Source organism: Hippopotamus amphibius, chromosome 9 (assembly GCF_030028045.1).
Source record: "Hippopotamus amphibius kiboko isolate mHipAmp2 chromosome 9, mHipAmp2.hap2, whole genome shotgun sequence".
Classification (NCBI taxonomy): Eukaryota; Metazoa; Chordata; class Mammalia; order Artiodactyla; family Hippopotamidae; genus Hippopotamus; species Hippopotamus amphibius.
In genome coordinates, this window is record NC_080194.1 from 120,842,578 (window position 1) to 120,862,542 (window position 19,965).

The following is a 19,965-nucleotide window of genomic DNA, read 5'->3' on the forward strand; positions in this document are numbered from 1 at the left end:
CTGCACCTGAGCCCTTGGCCACCCTGCTCCCCAAGCCATACACACCTGTCACTGTGATCTCTGCAGTTTGGAGGAAGTAAAAGCAGAGCAGCTGGCTCTGTTTCTGCTTGTAGGGAAACAAAGGCCTGTGTCTGAGCCCAGCCGTGGACAAGGCCTCCAGCTTTAGCCCATAGGGCTCACCTAAAATGGTGCTTTCACCAGATCCTGGAAAGGGAAGTGGTCTGGGGCGGGAATTGGAGCTGCTGGCTGGGCAGGGAGGACTGAGGGGGGATGACTCTTGGTGTGCATGGGGAAGTGTGACTGTGCATCTGTGGGTCCTTGTCCTTTTGTCACCTACCAGTCATTCTACAGAAGAGGGACAGGGTGTGTGCACCTGGCTGAGGACTTCCTGGGAGGGATATCTGACACAGTTCCCTGTTCAGGGGACTTGTGAGTGGGAGGCCTGGGCACTGAAGGACCTCCCTCCACAGTCCCCAGTCAGAAACCAGAAAGGAAGAGGCAGCTTTGGTCAAGTTAGTGGCAGCTAAAACGCTCCCGGTCCATTTACTGGCCACGTGAGGTGGTCGTCGAGAGGCTAGTTAGAAGGTAACCTTGGGAACTAGTGTGATAAATGCCCGGAAGTACGAGGGGTTCAACAGCAGTGAACACAGCACAAGGGGTCTGTGTGCAGGAGGCAGGGCTCGCAGGCGGAGTCCCAAGCCTCGGGCCTGACTCTGGCCCACCGGGCACACAGCCCCGCCGCCTCGCCAGCTCAGTGGAGCTGAGCGTCCAGCTCGTACTTCTCACAGAACTTGTCAGTGAAGGGGATGCAGGTGAGGAACTCGCACCACTCACAGCGCACAGGGTAGAAGTAGAAGAGGACCACCAGGCCAGCCAGGAGGCCCAGGAAGACCACCTGAAAGACGATGATCTGGCAGCGCTTGCGGTACAGGTCGAACTTGCCAAAGCTGATGTAGGGCAAGAAGGCAAAGGAGAGGAAGAGGCCGCTGACGAAGCCCGAGATGTGGGCAAAGTTGTCGATCCAGGGCAGCAGCCCGAAGGTGAAGAGGAAGAGCACCACGGCCAGCAGCTTGAAGAAGGCGCGCCAGGGCCGCGCCAGGATCTGCCAGCTCTGGAAGAGCTCCACGAAGAGGCAGGCCAGGATGCCGAACTGCGAGCCGGCCGGGCCCACCTGGGGGCGTGTGGGCACCTGTGAGCTGCTGGGCGTGAGCAGGCCGCCCTGTCCCACCTCCCTTGGCCCAGAGCGTTCAGGACAGGAGCCAAATGGAGCTGCTCCCAGGCAGGGCACTGTAGGGACTCGACTCCGTGCTGGACCCGGTTCATGCTGGGCAGCAGGTGCACATGGGAGGGCCCCACCTCGGGGGGGCGGGGGCAGACTTACCTCTGCCCGGTATGGCAGGAAAATGGCACTGGCCAGGTTACCAGTGACGCCACTCAGCAGGTAGATGATGGCTATGCGGTGCCAGCCTGCCAGCTTCTCCAGGTCCCGCAGGACAGTCATCTGGAAGCAGACAGACACCAGGCAGTGCAGGATCCTGTGGGGAGGGGGGCATTCAGCAGGGAAGGCTCCCCAGCTACTCCTGGGGTCCCTGGGGCCACCCACTCCACCCAAGCCCGCTCAGCCCATGTGGTATCACTTGCCCGGCGTGCAAGAAGAGGGACAGCCACAGGCGGTAGAACTGGTCGGGCACCTCGGGGTTGAGGAAGGGCAGAAGCCCACACACGTCATCCATGCAGTGCACCTGTGCAGAGTGGCCCGTCAGCACCCGCCATGGCTGCAAGGACGGGGAGGGACCCTCACCCCAGAGGCCTACCTGAGAGCAGAGTGTAGCCTCCTCATGGAAGTAGCCCCTCATGAAATCACAGTACTCCCGGGAGGTGATCTCACACCTGGAAGGTCGGGCCAGGGTTGGGAGGACTTCCAGGCCCAGATTTCAGCCCCACTTGCCCACCTTTGTTGGTTCTGGATAGGTCCAGCCCCTTCCTCATCCCATGCCCCTTGGTATTTTGGGTTATTCTGGGACTGGGGAGGGGAGGGGGGCACAGCCCCAGGGCAATGCCGTGTGCCCAGGATCAGCTGCACATGCCCACACAGGCACCCCTACCTGCCCTTGGTGCCAATACAGCAGGGCCGGCCCGTGATGACACAGTCCATGTGCGGGTGGTTGGTGTGGTTCCCAGCGCTGTTTTTGGTGCAGATCTAGGTCACAAATGGGGATGGGTTGGGTCAGGGTCTCCCCTAATCTCAGGCCCCACATCATGCTTGGTTGGGACAAAGATGGACAGGCTCCTATGGTAGGAAGCAGGCCTCCCTTGACTTCAAGCAGGTACTACCCCCTGAGCCTCAGTTGGACCATCTGTCAAATTGGAATAAGGTCATTTGACCTCCCAAGGCTCCGCCTGATTCTGCTCAGAGGTAGGCTGTGGTGGATGGACAGGCTGGCTTATGGACAAAGCATCTGAAAGCACAGGGTGGTCCCACCAGGGGGACCTCCCTGGCATCACGGATGGGTGAGGTATGGATTCCTCCCCAACACAGTAAGGGTGACCCCCAAACAACCCCTCCACCCCAGCTCACCGGCCACTTGGTGATGTCATCTGGCCACTCATGGGGGTCCTCAGAGGAAGGTTCGTCACACACCCTGCATGAGCCCAGGATGTGGTCAGACCTTGCTTTGTGCCCTTGGCTTAGCAGCCTCCCGCCCAACTGGACAACAAGGAGAGCTACTATACCTCCCCCCACCCCCACTCCCAAGGGAGACATGGACAATAGGAAGTAAGGGGGGAGCCGGCAGGACTGACCTGGGGTCCTGGTGGCAGACGGAGCCAAACTGTCTCTTGTGGCCAGCAAGGTCTGGGGTGCTGGGATGGAAGGGCCACTTCACCCACACTGCCAGCGTGGACTGTGGGAGGACACGGGCTCAGCCCTGGTCAGAGCCTACCCATCCTGGTGCAGTCTCCAGGAGGCAGGAATCGGAACCACTGAGCTCCTCCCTCTTCCTCTACAACCCCACCACCATGAATTTAGACTCTGGAAACTGCTTGCGTGTTGGGAGATTGTTATAAGGAGTTCAATGGCATAGTTCCTATTAGCTTAAAAATAGAAACCACCAGTGTCCAAGATCAGGGAAATGGTACAAACTATGGCACCTCCACATACTGTAATAAAAACTTGGATAAAATTTTTTAAATTTAGTGGGAAATGCAGCATAGGGAATATAGACAATAATATTGTAATAATTGTGTATGGTGACAGATGGCACCTAGTATTATGATAACCATTTTTAAATGTATATAAATATCAAATCATCATGCTCTACATCTGAAATTAATATTATACTGTATGTCAATTATACTTTATAAACAAATGAACAAATAAATTAAAAAAATTTAGTGGGAAAAGTAAGGCAATACCATTTATAGAAACTTAAGACGTGCACAAAAACAAGATGGACATGTGTGGGAAGAGCACACCCAATTTAAGGACACATGCGGAACTCCCTGGTGGTCCAGTGGTTAGGACTTGGTGCTTTCAATACAGGGCCTGGGTTTGATCCCTGGTCCAGGAACTAGGATCCTACAAGCCTTGCGGCGCGGGCCATTAAAAAATAAAAAAGAAAGAAAAGAAAAGAAAAAAGTTAAGGACACATGGTCTACAGGGCGAGCAGTGGGAGATGGAGGAGGTGCAGGATAAAAAGGAGAGAATGTGATGCAAGGAGACTTGCACAGGCGGATGGCATAATGTGCTGAGAACTAGGGGCTTAGGATAACTCAACCGGCTCTATCTGAAGTCCCAAGGTAACCACAAACACAAGGTGCAGACAAGGGTGCGAGCTGAGCTGCGGGCGGGCACTCACGGAGCACTCCTCCTCCGAGGTCTGCACGCAGCCAGACCGGTCATTGCGCACGCAGCAGGCCGAGTGCTTCTCGCGCTCGCGCGCAGCGTGGATGAAACTATGTACCTGCGGATCCTGGCGCATGCAGGGCGAGAACTTGGCACCCAGGTGAATGAGAGCCTCCTGCGGGGGAGAGGATGTGCAGCTGCGGCCCGGCCCTCGGCCAGCCCAGCGGTCCCGCCCCGCCCCGGCCTGGCCCCGCCCCTGCCAGGCCCCGCCCTCACCGAGCTGGGCCCGATCCAGAAGTTCTCCTGCTGCACGTATTTGACATTCTCATAGACCCCGCGGTTGCGCAGCACCTGGGAGGTTGGGGAGAAAGATCAGAGTGGGGCGGGAGGGAGCCCAGAGCCCAGGCTTTGCCGGGCGAGGCTGGGGAGGGTGCCGGGGCTCACCGAGTCTACGGTCTCGTGCTGTGAGAAGCCTACGGGCGCCACGCCATAGATGCACACGGCTAGAATGGTGACGAGCGAGTGCACGAAGGTGAGCCAGTAGGTGAAGAAGGGCCTGCGAGGCAAAGCATCAGCAGAGGCTGCATCTTCAACCTGGAGCCCCCACACCCACCGGAGCCTTGCCTGCCCGAAGCCACATCTCCTCCACGCCTACCTGTGGTCGTCCATGTCCTCAATCTGGCGTTTAACATAGCTGTCGATTCGCTTGCGGTAAGTGCGGTTGGTTAGCCGGCCCACCATGCCCAGCCCATACGGCCGCTTCTCCCTGGCGAAGAACTTGCGCACCGGCATCGCGATGCGCTGGCCCCGCCGCTGCCCCGCCGCGCTCACCACCTCCTGCCGCAGCCGCACCTTGGGCTGCGGGGCTGCTGCACCGCCCTCCTTCTGCTTGCGCCAACCACGTTCCAGAGGCCTGGGGGAAGGGGCGCTGTCACTGTCAGCCCCAGACCTCCCCCCTGCCGCAGTCCATCCCCGGCAGACACCGGCGACCCTCCGTGTCTGTCCTGCTCCCGTCTAGCGGTGAAGATGCTGAGTGACAGGATGATGTAACCTCCCCCCCCCACCCACCCACACCACCAGTAAAAGTGCAATCCCGAGCTGCTCCTGGGATGGCAGGGAGATGAGATCGGACCTACATGAGGGTCCTTGGCCAATCTGCAAGTATTAACTACATCACCTCCTCCTCCCCGCTGGATTCTCTCTAGCCTGTGGGCTCTGGAACTGCAATCCTGCTCCAGAGGTGGGCAGCCCAGACTCGAATGGTGCCCAGCCCTGGGTCCTCGAAACACAGTTCCAAGCTGGGCTCCCAGTCCACGAGATGACCCCCTCCCAGGGCCCTCTAGGGTCGTGCCTTTGGGGCCAGCTTCTCCTGATAGCCGCAGGGCCTGCCCCCGGCCCCTCGGAGCTTGCCAGGGGGCACTCACAGCATCAGGTGGCTGCGCTCCAGCTCGCTGCGGTCCAGGGCCCCGCCCGTGAGGTCCGCCTGCTCTGGGGCTCTCTCCCAGTCCTTAAGCGCTGCCTCCGATGGGGACTCGAACACCTCGTCTGGGTACGTGGACAGCTCCTCGTGAAGGACACCTTCCTGAGCAAACACACGTGGTCAACGTGGGAAGCATAGGCAGAGGGGTCATGGGTGATGGCGCCAGGCTCTTACCCGGGCAAAGAAGGACGTGTCCAGCTCGTCGGGGAAGTCAGCTGTGTCCTCCTCCAGGAAGCTGGCAGGAGTGAAGCTTCGGCGCTGGACCCGGCGCAATGTGCCATCCCTAACAGAGCGGCCCTGCCAGCGAGGGGGTGAGCACGAGGCGTGGAGCCGGCCCAGCCCCCAACCCCGCCCTGGCCCCCGCCCCGCCCACGTCCTTGCCCTGCACCCACCTTCACCAGCGCAGCGGCCGCCCGGAAGCTCATCTTGGCCACCGACTCGCGCTTGCGCCGCCGCGGGAGCCGGTTGAAACCGGAGCGGGAGCTGGAGAAGGAGCAGAGGGAGGCGGCACCCGGCGTGACCGGCGTGTGCGGGGCACTCAGGCCATCGGCGGCATCATCCGCCAAGCGGAAGGCCCGGCCCCGGGCCAGGGGGTCTATGATCTGGAGGAGGGGAGGAGACGCAGGAGTCGGGGGCTGGGTCACTCCAAGGGGGCCCCTTCCCCACCCCACACCCCACTGTGAAGAACACAGCTGCTGCTCGTCCCACTCCCCAGTGAGTCCCTGGACAGCTGAGTGGGTACCACCCCACCCCACTGCACCCTGACAGTTAGGTGCACCACCCCACTGCACCCAGGAGTCCCTCTCCCTGCCGGTATTTCCTTATGCTGCCGTTCATCCTGGGATGCCCTCCCACCCAGAGGCTGGCCCGTGGTACAATCCCAGGACATTGTCCTCTCTCCCAAGCCCCCCTTCCCAGAGAGCATCTTAGGTGCCTTTATGGGACCCTCTGACTACCCTCCCAGACCATGAGCTCCAAGCAACCTCTTCTTCTCAGGCTGGCTGTGTCCCCAGCCCCAGCTCAGGGGAAGGGGAGCAGAGTGAGGAGCCTGTGGGAGGCAGCAGCAAGAGGGCATACCTTCTGCATGCCCAGCTGGCACGGCCCCACGTACAGAGGAGGGGGCGTCTCAGTGCTGGTCAGCGACACGTTGTCCTGGCTGGGCAGGTCTAGCTCCCGGATGACCTGGGGCTTCAGCTTCCCGTAGCGCTGGCTGCAGTGACGGATGCTCTTGCGCTGCCACTTCTGGGTGCTGTCACTGTCCTTGCTCACTCCAAACCAGTCAGCGGTGCCCCTGCCAGGGGAGGGACTCAGCAAGGGGAGGCCAGCTGTCCCCTCTCCCCAGCAGGGGCCACCTGGGCAGCATGCCGGCCCCAGGCGTCTGGACACTCCAGGGTCTGGGGTCCAGGTGGACTGGGTCTCATTAAGAGGATAAGTGAGTTTCAGCCCTGGCCACCCCCCTAAACAATTAGTCAGCTCCATATTGCCACCAGCACCAGAGATGGCAGGCCTTGGCAAAAGAGGTGAATATTTCACACAGGCCCTCCCCCCATCCCTGAGACAGGGGTTTGTGGGGAGACACTGAGTCTGGAGACAGAGGTCAGAGTTCATCCCTTAGCTCAGCCAGAGAAAGCGTGGCCCTGGACAGCAGTTTGACCTTGGACACCACAGAACTCAGGCAGTGGGCACCACACACCCAGGCAGGCTGCCCACAGCCCTTGGACATGCAAGCAGAAACACTGCCAGCACCTGCTGTCAGGAGCCCGCGGGGAACACAACCATGCTGGCAGCTCCCAAGAGGTCACAAGCCATGCACACGCCAGCTACACCAACACACTCATGCCCTGCCCAAGGTACCTGAGCAGGGACCGAGAGAGAGACGGGCGCTGCGTGAGGGCCCTGTGGGCAGCAGGGGGACCCGACAGGGGCAGAGTGTGGACACGCCCAAAGCGCACCTGTCGGCTGTTCGGGGGCCAGAGGGTTGGGGGCGGGGAGACAGAGAGGAGAGAGCAAGTGCTGGGGGGAGCAGAGAAAGGCAGTAGGTGACAGCAGTCAGTCCCCAGAGCAGGAGGAGGACCGGGTGACGTGGGGGACAGGATCAAGGAGAAAGCCCTGTGCTCGCTCCCAGCCCCAGTGCCCGAAGGGGACCCTATGGGCCTGTCTCTGTTCCACTAGACCAAGCCCCAACCCGCGGAGCAGCCGGGGCAGCGAAGTACCTGCGGATGGTCTGCGTGATGGACATCTGGCGCTGCAGCCCCAGCCGCCGGGGCTCCTGGTGGGGCGAGGGGACGCGGGCGGGCTCGGCCGGCATGCTCACGCTCCGCAGAAACGCCTGCCGTCTCAGGGGCTGGGCAACGGGGTCCCGGTGAGGGGGCTGGATGGGCTGGACCTGCAGCCCCCGCTGGCCAGGGCCTACCTGCAGGAAGCTGGGCTCCTCTGTGGCCGGGGCCGCCACAGCCGGGATATCCAGCTTCAGCCACGGTGGCTTCTTGCGTTGCAGGCTGCTGGTGCTGTCCCTGCGGGCCTCACCCATGGTTCCGGGCAGAGCTAGGCAGCCTGGGGGGCATGGTGTGTTAATAACAGTGCTGATGGGGACTTACCTGGTTGCCCAGTGGTTAGGACTCGCTGCTTTCACTGCTGAGGGCCCAGGCTCAATCCCTGGTCGAGGACCTAAGATCTGCAAGCCCCACAGGGTGGCCAAAAACCAGCACTGACAGATCTCTGAGGGTTCATGGGGCCCAGACCCAGGAGGAGAGAGAAGCAGCGATAACCCCACAGGGGTGGTCACCGCTCCACTGCCAGCATCCCAGCGGTGGTTCAGCAGCTACATGCTCGGCTCCTGCCTCCATCGTCCCAAAAGACATGGCCGGGCACATACTAGGTCCTCAGACGACATATATTCATGTGACCAGTAGTTGAGGACCCTACCCACTCCCACATGCTTGGGACACATTGGTGGAGAAACAAGGAAACCAGGACAGACAAAATCCCTGCATTCCTGGTGCTCAGAGTCCAGACAAACAATGCGCCTACACACAGACATACTGCTAGAAGCTGCAACGTGTGACAGGGATCAAACAGCACATCACAGCTGCGAGAGGCAGCGATGCTTCCCTGTGAGGTGACACCTGGGCAAGGGCTTTCAAGGTGATCTAGCGAGCAAGGTTAGAGGGCAGGGTGCTCCCCACGCAGGGAATGGACAGTGCAGAGGTTTGAGGAAGCACGAGAGCACAGGCAAGCTGAGGGGCTGGCCTGGTTTGTACACAGGGCAAATCGCAACACTGGACCCAGACCTCAGTCTCTCTTAACCACCACGACAGCTGCTCCAGAGACAGGGGGCTCACTATGCCCACGACAGGGTGCATGGTCTCAGAGGAGGGACCACCTGGCTTCCCAAGGGGCCGAGGGCTCCTATGGCCAAGGGACCTCCTGGAAACCACCTGGTGAAAACGCCACTGTGACCACCAGGGGGCATCACATACCCAGAAATAGCAGCAAAGCAGCTCCCCACCACCTTGCTCAGCACCACCCTAAGCTTCTGGGACCCCTGCCCCATATCACCTGGGTAGAGAAGGGCCCAGGACCCAGAGCAGAGAGGCCAGGGCTTGATTTGGGCCACCCCAGCTTGGCCACGTGACCGTGAGGCAGTGGCCACATAAGCATGGCTCCTTGGCACTTAATTCTGCCTTTACAAAAGGGCAGTTTCAGGATACCTCTGCTTCCCTGGCCCCAGAGAAGGACCACGGGGGCCTGGAGACAGGATATCCAAGACCAAGATGGTCCCTAGTACAACGGGGGCAAGGATAGCAGGAGTGTGGTGGAGACTCCAAAATTCCTCTGCCTCTCAAAGAGCTTCAGACCCTGACACATTCCGACCTGCGGGTTGTGTGACCCATCCACCGAGGTCACTAGAAACAGCTTCTGCTTTAGAACCTCCCTCCCAACTGAGAGATATAGAGAAAACACTTTACAAACAGGGAGACTGAGGCTTGCCTTGCCCAAGGCCACATATTTGGGGTGGCATAACTAGGGACACAGCTGCTACTGGCCCTTTACAGACCAGGGAAGGTCCAGGGGTCCAGGACCCTGCTCAGAGCCACCCCCCCAGCTCTCTATGGACCTGGGAATGTCCAGGGATGTTGCTCATCACCCCGCCCCCGCCCCCAACACAGGTGGGCACAGAACACTGCTGTGCTGCTCACAAAACACGGAGCGCCCTGCACGCTGCTCCCAGCTCCTAGCGGCCCTACACCACCCAGGGACAGGCCCAGGACAGTACTCATAGCTTCTGTTGGCCCTATGGCAATCGGGGACCAGCCCAAGACCCAGCACACAAGTCCTACTGGCCCTACATTGACTAGAAACCAGGCCAGGATGCAGCCGACAGCTCCTACTGGCCCTGTACCAAATGGGGCAGAGCCTGAACACTAATCACAGTTCCCACTGGCCCTGCCCCAACCAGGAACAGGCCCAGGGAGGAGGAAGTCCTTTGGGGATGCCTTGTGACTCAGCCCATCCCTCGCGGTCCGACCTTTTCCCTGAGCTGACTATGCACCCAGGAGTCTTTCCATCAACACAGCCCCCAGGGCCAAGCCCTTCTCCCCTGCCCTTACCTGCTCTGGTCTCAGGAAAAGGGCTGCGGTGGCATTTGTTCCCACATCCCTGGGAATCCCTTGTGGGCCCTGACCATGCTGAACCCCACAAGCTGCGGTCAGATGGAGGGTCCCTGAAGGGGACAGAGGCAGCATCTGACACGAGGGTGTCCTGACTGAAAACTGGGCCCCTTTGGGACCTGAACCAGGAGACCAGCACTCAGCATCCAACTATACAACCCAGCCCAGACCTGCATGGCTATGGCTGACCAGACAATAGGTCAGCATCCTGGGAGGGCGGAGTCTTCCTTGTCATCCGCCAGCCCTCCCTTCACAGATCAAGGAGACTGTAAGCTCTCCCTGCTGGTAGGGAAATAACTGGGCAGGACAGCTCCGGGTCTCAAAAACACTAACAGTGGAATCTCCAACAGTGCTATGCATGTTGGGAAGACAGAAGGTGATGAGAGGTGTGTCCAGAACCTGCAGGGCTGGGACAGCACCGTGGGTGCACCCTCTGAGCCACGGCTGGACCAGGCCTGCCAGACAGAGATCCAGGTGATCGGACCCCTCAGATGGTGCTGTGACCATGGGGCCTTGTGGGGGAGGGGCCAGACAGGATGGGGACGCCCTTAGCATTTCAGATGGGGGAGGCTGTCCCTGCCACCCCAACACCCCGTGCCTCACACAACCTCATACACTCCTGGTGAAGCTATTGTGAGGTCCAGAGAGGAACAGGGCCAAGTGTGGACCGGGGTCACTGCTGGTACTCGGCAGGCTAGGTGCTGGCACCTGGCCCCCACAGGAGCCTCCACACGCATGCCCAGCACCTCTAGGTGACAGAAGCTGGTTCTCCACTCACGAGTACCAGAAACTTCTGCCAGCTGACTGGCTCACACCACACACATACCTATGACTCTCCGTGATTCCCACTGTGCCCCCATGGCCTCTCCTTACACCTGGCTCCCCTGGTACATGCACTCTGCCACGTGTTCAAGGACCCGCGGCCTGTCAGGCGCCCCCACCCTTACAGGCCCTGGATTCCCCTGGCACTGCCGGGTCCACAGTGCCTGGGACAGGCCTGCTCCAGAGCCACTGCTCAGTGATCACTGGTCATTCCAGAGCACAGGCTAGCAGGGACCAGTCCCCATGAAGTGGGGTGATGGGAAGTTCCAGAAGATGCCCCTTCACTTGGGTCTGGGAGGAGGAGCTACCACATGACCGGGTGGGAACAGAAACAGCACAGGGAAGGAGTTGAGAAGGGGACCGTGAGCACACACAGGAGCCGGACTCTCCCCCGCCGACCCCCGCCAGCCTGGGCCCACCAGACACAGGAGCCGCTCAGCTCACAAGGGAGGCACCAGTTCCCTGTCTGGACACACAGACCTCCTGGTGGCCCTCTCCCCCACCAGATCCCTCCTGTGTTCGGGGCAGAGGCTGGAGGGTACTCCGTAACCCACACAGCTCCCTGCCCTCAGTGCTGTGGGTTCCCGGCCTCACCCGCCCCTGTGTGCCCAGTCTCCCAGCCTTGCCCCCACAGCAATCTAGGCCTCAAGTGGGTGGGATTCACATGCAGGGTCGGGGGGTGGTTCCACCGTGGACCTTGAGGGTGTGGGGGAGGGACAGGCCCAGACTGGACAAAGAGTCTGGGCCAGGAAGGGGCCCAGCGCCCGCCCAGAGGAGACAGTGGCTCAGTGTCTAGGTTTCCCCCAGGCGCACAGTGGGCTCTTGTTCCTAGACGGCCCCTGGGTGGGAATCCCAACAGCATCTCCGCTCTGCTGCCCTGCTGCCCCTCCCCAGGGCAGGGAGAGACCACAGCCCAGGGAAGGCCTGCCTGCCGAGTCAGTGTCTGAGTCACTGGCGACATTCATGGCTGCCCACCCGGGGCCCAGAGACGCCCAAACTGGCATCTAGAAATGCAGTGGGGAGGCTGACAAGCAAAAGCTACCAGTAGGGACGGAGGTCTGAGTAGCTCAGGAGTGTGGCGTGAAGCTGGAGGGGAGTCGGAGGGAGGGCCCCGTGAGGTACGGGACCACCAGGGCTGCTTCAGGCAGGAGCAAGGGCAGTGGGAGCCGCTGCAGCCAGGAGGGCGGAAGGCTGGGAGACCCCTCCTGAGAAGCGGCCATGCCTGCTCTGGGGAGGACGGGGGACCCTGGGCAGGGGTCCAGGAGGGCCCAGGAGCAGGAGACAGTGCAGGGAGGCCAGTGGGGGCAGCCTGGCCTGACACACTGTGCACTGACCCAGGTCCCCTCTACTGCCCGCAACCCTGAACGAGCCTGAATTTTCGCCTCTGAAAATCAGGGGCCACACTGTAGGTGCTTGAGAAGCAGCAGCTGAATCAAAAACCACAGGCTGGACCTAAAACGAATATAATATTGTAAGTCATCTATACTTCAACTAGAGAGAAAGAAAGAAACAAAGGAGCAGGCTGGTGAGCTCTCGGGAGCGACCCAAGGAGGACCCAAGAGCACATGCAACCAGAGCACAAGGCGTGGGAGGACCCGACAGACACCCTACAGAGAGGCCCCGTTTGGGAAGGTGTAGCCAAGGGGTGGGAGGAGACCAGGGAGAAGTTCTGGCCCACCCAGGGCTGGACAGGCTGCGGCCGGGGTAAAGCTGGACCCTCTACGTCAGCGCTTAGGCCTGCCCCGCACACTTGAGGGCCAACACCGACCAGGGGCAGCTGGAGGCCGAGCGGGTGGCCCAGCCTCAGGACCAGGCCCACCAAGCCTGGGGCCTACCCTGCCCAGGGGAACGCTGGCCGCCAAGGTCAGCTAGAGCAATTGGCCCCACCCCAGGACACCTGCCTAGACATGTCCCCAGCTCACCTGAGCGTGGTCCCAGGAGGGGCCAGCTCCTCTGACCTCCCCATGTGAGCCCTGATCTCTGACCCTCAGTGTCCTGTCTGACCGCTAGTCTGATGCCCAGACCCAGGTCTCCCTTGGGAGCGGGGATCACCAGCTGCCTGAGAGCCTAGAATCTGGGTCTCCACCACGTGCTACTGTGTGGCAAAGCAAAAGTGACCTGGCTACCCTGTGCCTCTAGACCTCATCTGTAACTAGCATCTTGTTGGGAAGGATCCTGGCCAGGCCCTCCCCCCTCCCAGCGACCCCTCTACTTTTCTGTGGATGATATGAGGTTCAAAAGGGATCAGGGCGGGCCTGAGACCTGGCCGATGGCCTGCTGGGTGTCCTGTGCCATCCCCAGGACACATCGGATCCCTGACACCTCCCAACTCCCCTCCCCGCCCCCGCCAAAGCACCCATCACCAGCCATCACCCCAGGAGGGCCTTCAGGGAGCCAAACAACAGAACCACAGGAGGCTCCCTGCACAGGAAGCCCTGAAGGTAACTACCCTGGGAGGTGGTGCAGGAAAGCGGGCACCGGCCCTGTGTACCAGGCGCTGCCCAAAGGCTCAGCAGACACATATGGCCCAGGGGGTCACTGGCCACCAGAATTAAAGCCTATGACCTGACTGGGTCTGGCCAGGTGGACGCACCCTGGGGTCAGGAAGCCCCAGCTCAGGAAGGTCAGAGGACCTGTTCGTGCCACACAGCCAGCAGTGGGGTAGGGCAAGGCCTCAGCTATAGCACGTTCTGGATGTGACAATCTGGGATCTAGCTGGAGCTCGGGAGTTAAGTGCAAGCCCATCTCAAGCTGTGGAGTGGAAAGACCCATGTCCCATCAACAGGCCTGGACAGAGGGCAGGTGAGCAGCCTGGACACCAGTCAGGGGCCCCATAAGTGCCCCTGACTGACCACCCCCCCCCCCCCCCCCGAACACAGATGCTCCTGGTGCCCACACACCCTCAGGCTTAGCAACCCTTCCCAGGAGACATCAGCTGCTGGAAAGTATCCGCAGGGCTGCAGGAAGGGACACCAAGCCCCTGAAGTCTGTTATCGGAGCAGAAATGGCTTCAGTCAGCAGCAGCCTGGCACACCTGCCTCAAACCTGACTCTGGCTAGCCCCACTGACCTGCCACAACCCCTGCAGGGGTCCTCTGTGTCCATCTAACAGATCAGCAAACTGAGGCTCAGAGAGGCCAGTCACTACCTGTGGTCACCAAGCCTCCAGCGGGGTTCAAAGCCTGGGGCCACATCTGCCCACAAGCTGGGGGGGGGAGCTCCTCAGGGGAGGGGCAGACCATCTGAGCTCCTACTGCCCCCCACCTCCACCCAGAACATCTCAGTTCAGGGAGGAGAGAGTCACCCTCAAACACACCCAACCCAGAAAACAGTCAGAAGCTAAGGAATCTGATCCTTGGGCTGAAAGTCAGTCCTGTCACAGACACTGAGGTGGGGGAACTGGAGCAGGGAAAGGAGGGCCAGAGGGCCAGGGGAGGAGAGGCTCACATCTGGGGACAGGAGCTACAGGAGGTGCCCTGAGTAGCAGCTTGAGTCCAGAGACCCTGAGGGTGGGCCCAGGAAGGCAGGCGAGATCTGGGTGACTCCCTCTGAACCAAGGGCTCCCCTAGAATTCACGCTCCCAAGAGCAACGGTTTGCCGGCTGGCCCACTAATGCTGGACGGGGGATGCTGTCACAGCAGTGCTCCAGCCCTGGTGCCCTCAGTCAGTTCTCTGTGCAATGGGCGCAGGTTGCTTGAAGAGTTTGGGATGGGCGCAGGTTGCTTGAAGAGTTTGGGAAGGAGCCTGGGGCCTGGCACATTCCATCCACGGCCACTCATCTCCTATGCCATGCTACTAGCCCCTGCTAGGAGCCCCTTCTTTTCTCAAGGAAAAGGACCCAAATTGCCCAGAATAATCTCCGGTGGCAGGGCGCTCTGTCTCAGGGATCCTCTGGGCCCCTGCCATCTGCTGGGTTGCCCAGCTGCCTCTCAACCTCTGGGTGGGGGCTAACGGGGCTGGGGCTGGCTCCACAGGGTGGGGAGAACCCAGCATTTAGCTGGGCCAAACCAGAAAAGCCAGTTTCATCCTTGAATCTTCTCTGCCAGGAAGTCCCCAGGTGGGGGTGGGGGGCCTTTTCCAGCACAAGGCTAGGGCTTCCAGACCCAGGCCTCGCCCAGCCAGCCAGACACAAGCTGCACACACAGAAGGAACTCTGCACACTCAGGAGCACCTGGCTCCTCTGCCCATTCCCCACCCAGCCCCACAGACATGCCCCCAGCAGGGCGGACGGACAGCCAGGCCCTCCCCCAGTGCCCTGAGTACCTGGGGTCCAGCCATCTCCCCAGCCAAGAGAAGGCCTGCGTTGAGGTAGTGGGTAGTGGCCGCAGGCTCTGCCCTGGCCTGCTCCTCTTGGCCACTGAGCACACAGGGTAGGGAAAGTGCCAGGCAGCTTTCAGTGTTTAGAGACGGGGTGACTGGGTTGTGAAGTCCAAGGTGGGGTCAGTCCCTCCCCGCACCCCCCATCCCCCAGCTCCGCAGCTACTGCTATTACTGCTGAAATTATTCCCATCCCCAGGGAGGACGACTGGGACAGGGATGATCCAGAGAAGTCCCACCCTCTGAGCTGGAGTTTCAACTTGGAGACACCACCCACTGGTGGTGGCCGGGAAGGAAAGCGTAAGGGGGGGGAGGGTACAGTCAGAGGCGCCTGGGGACACCCCCGGACTCCGAGCCCTCCCGCTCCCGGGACCCTCAGCTGTCGGGCCGGGGCTGGAGCCGAGATGTCCGGCCGGGTCAGGCCGCCGGGACGCGCTATTCCGGCCACGGGCTATTTTTGCGGCGCTCGGGGTTAGGAATCCGGGGCTGGGCCGCCTCCTCGGGCGGCTCGGGAAACTCCGGGAAGGAAAGTCCGGCCGCCTTGGGCGGAGACTCGCCCGAAGCCGGGACGCGGCCAGACTCCGGCCGCTCAGAGCGGCTGCGGTCGCGGAGGGCTGGGGACCGGCCCCGAGCGCGGCGGACGCAGCCCCGCAACCCACCCGGCCCCGCGGCCCGCGGCCCGCGCCCTCCGCACCGCGCGCTCACTCACCGCCGCCGCAGGCACCGGGGGCCTCGGGGTCCTGAGGGCTTCGGGGAGGGGCTGCCGCCGCCGGCCCGCGGGCGCCCGCGCCGAGTCCCCGCCCGCCCGTCCGGCCCGCCCGGGAATGCCATGGAGCGAGGGGCGTGCGCGCCGGGGGCGGGCCCGGCCGGAGGGGGCGGCCGCGCTGACTCAGGGCTCAGGAATGCGCGCGGCCCGCCCGGCCCAGTCACCTCCTCCGGGAGGGCGGCGGGGACACCTGTGGCTGAGGGTCGGAAGCGCCTTGGTCAGGGAGGGAGGACCTGGAGGCCCAGCTGGACCGAACCTGATGGTCAGCCTCAGCTACTCCCGGACTCCGAGTGAGTCCTGACCTCATTCTGCCTTGACTTGTGCTTGAGAAGCGGGTGGGGAGCGCTGTCCGGAGCGGGGAGAGGGGGCGGCCCTGGAACTACCGTAAACCGCCAGCCTCCTCCGCGCCGCCAAGCCTCTCACCCTAAATCGCACGGGAGCCTCACTCGCACACACATGCCTCTGAGTTTATGCACTTAGACACACGCTCTGTACCCACTCACGCTCATGCTCGCCCACGTATTCCACACCTGTTTACACAGACACCCCCCCCCCCACGTATACACACACTGTAACACTTTTCCGCTCACTCACACGTTTACACACGTGCACATGACCACTGATGCACACTCAGTCGCACTCACACCAAAGGCAGGATCAGAGCAGTGACACGTCCCTACCGCCCCCCCCAACCCCGTGTTCCCCACCTGCTGAAGCCCTGCCGGGCCAGGCTGGACCCCAGGAGCAGAGGCCTCAGCACTATTTCTGGCGACCACTCGGTGCTCCTCCCTCTTTCAGAGCTCACCCACCAGCCCTGTGGGCCCATCCCTGCAGTCCCTGAGTTGGACACAAAATGGCCCATCTGCTCTAGGCTGAGGCTGCTGGCGAGAGTTTTCCAGCATTCCTCGCTCCTGACATTGCAGGAGTTGGTGGGACACAACCACCAGAGAAAGACCCAGGAATTGGGAGGGGGTGCCAATAGCAGGTCGGCAGGGCTGAGCAGGAGCTGTGACTGGTGGAGGGGGCAGACTTCCTCCGTGATGCCCCTCTTCCCGTGGAGGAATCAGAACTGGGACCATGGGTGTCCTAAGGGCCCTACCACTGGGTGCCAGAATCCTGAAGCACACGAGGCCCAGCCCCTCCAGCCTCGGAGGGTCCACAGCTGTGTCTTTACAGTCCCTTTGCTGGTCTGGGACCAGGAGGCAGTGGTCCTCTCTGAACAGAGTTGCTGCTACAGTCAGGTCAGCAAGCTATGCCCACGGTATGACCGCAGACAATGCCATGGTCCTTGGCTACACAGAAAGTGAAGTTGACAACTTGAGGTGGCAGCCAACTCACAGGTTGGCCCTGGAGCCTGGGGAAGGGACAGAATCCTCTGACTGTCTCCTCGTCCACACCACAGGACAGAGTGATGCCTGTACACTCTGGGTCATTTATGAACTCAGGTATATCAACACAATGCCTAGGTAGTGGGAGACAATGAAAGATTTGGAGGGGCTACAGGAGGACTCCTTCACTGGGGGTGGGGCAGTGACTACAAGTGTCTTGGGGACACAAGGCAAGAGGAAGGCTGCCCAGTGCCAATGCTTAGGGCTCCAGTCGCCCACACTGCCACCCCTCCTATGCCAGCCTCTCAGCCAGAGACAGGACAGCCTCTCCATGCCTGGCATTCTTGACCCCCGCCAAGAATAAGCATGCCCCATCCACCTGGATGCCCAGCCTGGGCTGGCAGAGCCGGCATCAGTGGTGTCATCACTGGAGTTCAGGACTTGGGCTTACCTCCAAAGGTGACCGGGCAGCCAGTGCTGGCAGGTCTCCACCTACAGTGGGTGCTGCGGGGCACCCAGATCCCTTCCATGACCCAGACACTCATTCCCAGCTGCCAGAAGCACAGCCATAGCTGGTTCACAGCTGAGACAGGTGCCCATCCCCCAGTCCCCCCCACCTCAACCCCATCCCCCCCCCACCACCAGGAGTTACCTTCAGTGAATGAGAGCTGCCTTGCCCCAATTCATGCTCCCTCTCTAGAGCGGGTGGTCTATGTGTCTAGCCACAGGTGAGTGGCCTCCCCCTTGTTTGTTCATTCAGGTTTCCTCCAAAGGACCCTCTCAGTTCCTGAGCTCCAGTGGGACCCCCAGCAGCCTCTGTTGCAAACCCTTGCCCCTCACAGGTGTGGCTCGCAAGTACACCCTGGCAGGCAAACCGAGGAATCCCCAGGCATCAGAAGGACGTTATGAGCAGGGGCCTGGACCGTGTCTGCAGGGACACGTGTGAGCACACATATGTGCTCTGCCTCACAGCTGGCCCACTGCCATGTGCCCTGGTGGAGGAGCCCCTGACACGGAAAACCCAGCTCGCGGTCCCTCTTTTTCCTTTTCCCAGGCCCTGGAAATAGAAATCAGCTGCCATTGCCCAGTGTGTGTGCAGGTGACTTGGGATGGGCAAGAGTCTGGACCACCCCCGACTGTGGACTTCACTCTAGGACCTGAGGGGAAAGGAGTCCTAACCACTGAGAGGAATCCCTACCAGCTACCCTAGGATTAGTTCAACTGACCAGCCTGAGCTTTGGGGGGCCTGGATGGGCCCAGGACCGGCCTCTGGCTATTTGGGGAAGAAGCAGAAGTGGGCCAGACCAGCCAGGGGCCTGAAGTCACTGTCTATTTGAGGCAGCTGCCCCTCCCCATGTCTTGGGGCCTGGCAAGGGGGCCCTTAAGTACCTGGCCTCAGGGCCGGGCAGCACTGACAGCACAGTCCCAGGAAGGGAAGACGCAGCCTATGGAGCCTCTGAGCCCCCAGGGCCCATCAGCTGCAGAGGGCCCCGAGGCGGCCCTGCTGAGGTGTCACCGGAGGGTGCTGCCCCTTTCACCATGTCAGCTGCCCCTGCATAGAGAGGACAGTGAACAGTGTGCTAGGCAGGAACAGTGCTGGCACTGGAACTCTGGCCTCTGTGGCTGGTGGAGGCGCTGTCCTTTCTCTCAAGGCTTCAGGGCCTGACGGACCCTCCGGAGGCTGTGGCTGGCCTGCCGGGGCGCAGAGCAGCTCACCCTAGCACTGACTCCTTTCAAAGCATCAAGGGTGTCCTCACCTTAATCCTCCACTGACATCCTCCAAGGAGCCTCTCCCAGCCCAGTAGCAGGGCACACTGGGGACTAGAAGAGAAGGCCCCAGGCCCCTCCTCCTGCCGAGACCACCTTCTTACCCCAGCCCACCCACCCTGTAAGCCACAGTGGGAATGCTCAGCCCATCCCTTCCAGCCTGCGGTGGAGCCTCAGACCACAAACCAGGAAGTGGGGGGTAGGGGGACGGGGAAGCGGGCGGAGGTTGTGCAAGGCCCTGCACTCAGGCTGGAACATCTGGAGAAGGGGCTGCTGGCTCCAGCCCTGCCTCCTCCTCCTGGGCTGCCCTCCAAGCCTCTTTCCTCATCTTCCAGTTGGGGATAAGACGTCCCTCCGGGAACGCATGGACTCCCCATGGTTTCTGCAAGGACCATGCACAATTTGTGAAATCGAAATGAAAATGTATACAAAACAGCACCCACCCTGCCCTGGCCCCCACCAGGGGGACAGGGACCAACTGTAGCCTCAGTTTCCCTCCCAGAGCTGGGAGAGTGGGAAGGGAGGCTGGGCACAGGAAGGCAGTGGGGGAATCATTGTTCATGCAGAATGGCTGCAGGGGTAAGGAGGAAAGAAAGTGGTGGGAGTCACATCCAGGCCTGCCTCACAAGTACGCATTGACGACAGACTGCCTGCCCCCGGAAGGAAGCGGCACACAGTGCCACAAACAGCTGGGTGGCTTCCAGCCAGCGACTGAAAGGCTGCTGCCCCTCCCTCCGCAGGAAGTCCTGGTTGGGGCCCTGGGGGGAAGGGGGGAGTACAGCTGGACCTGGGCCTGGGCTGGAGTTGAGTCCTGGGCTGGTCCAAGGAGGAGGAGGAAGGGGGATTGGAGACCAGGGTTCTCCCAGCTGGACCTGCCCTGAGATCAGATGCCATGCTTGCTCATCCCAGGGCCCCAGTCACATGGCCCATCCGGCACCTCCCCACCCCCCCACCATCCTTTGCCCAGCTGCT

At 61.2% G+C, this 19,965-nt stretch overlaps 1 protein-coding gene across 4 annotated transcripts; it reads right to left on the reverse strand.

The window, feature by feature from the left end:
* Positions 1-512: 512 nt before the first annotated feature.
* On the reverse strand, positions 513-16,001 carry RHBDF1 (rhomboid 5 homolog 1). 4 transcript variants are annotated; one of them, XM_057748395.1, is made up of 18 exons: positions 15,842-16,001; positions 7,738-7,877; positions 7,538-7,593; positions 6,402-6,615; positions 5,717-5,926; positions 5,499-5,621; positions 5,269-5,426; positions 4,500-4,757; positions 4,289-4,400; positions 4,121-4,195; positions 3,858-4,019; positions 2,803-2,903; positions 2,579-2,642; positions 2,106-2,200; positions 1,815-1,890; positions 1,642-1,742; positions 1,382-1,535; positions 513-1,171 (listed from the first exon to the last, which is right to left on the reverse strand). In XM_057748395.1, exons 2-18 carry the CDS (start codon positions 7,852-7,854, stop codon positions 752-754), a joined length of 2,496 nt encoding a protein of 831 aa, XP_057604378.1. In that variant the 5' UTR covers positions 7,855-7,877; positions 15,842-16,001; the 3' UTR covers positions 513-751. The 4 variants fall into 4 exon arrangements, with proteins under 4 accessions (XP_057604378.1, XP_057604376.1, XP_057604374.1 ...); XM_057748393.1 differs by having other exon boundaries at positions 7,538-7,668; XM_057748391.1 differs by having other exon boundaries at positions 7,538-7,877; positions 15,842-15,999.
* Positions 16,002-19,965: the final 3,964 nt, after the last annotated feature.

Excerpts from the sequence above, each read along its gene's own strand:
- RHBDF1 (XM_057748391.1), bottom strand. The coding sequence starts at position 7,854 with ATGGGTGAGGCCCGCAGGGACAGCACCAGCAGCCTGCAACGCAAGAAG. Across the intron at positions 2,904-3,857 it reads CCTCGGAGGAGGAGTGCTCC|TCCACGCTGGCAGTGTGGGT; the intron begins GTGAGTGCCCGC and ends GTCCTCCCACAG. Across the intron at positions 1,536-1,641 it reads TCCCTCTTCTTGCACGCCGG|GATCCTGCACTGCCTGGTGT; the intron begins GCAAGTGATACC and ends CCCTCCCCACAG.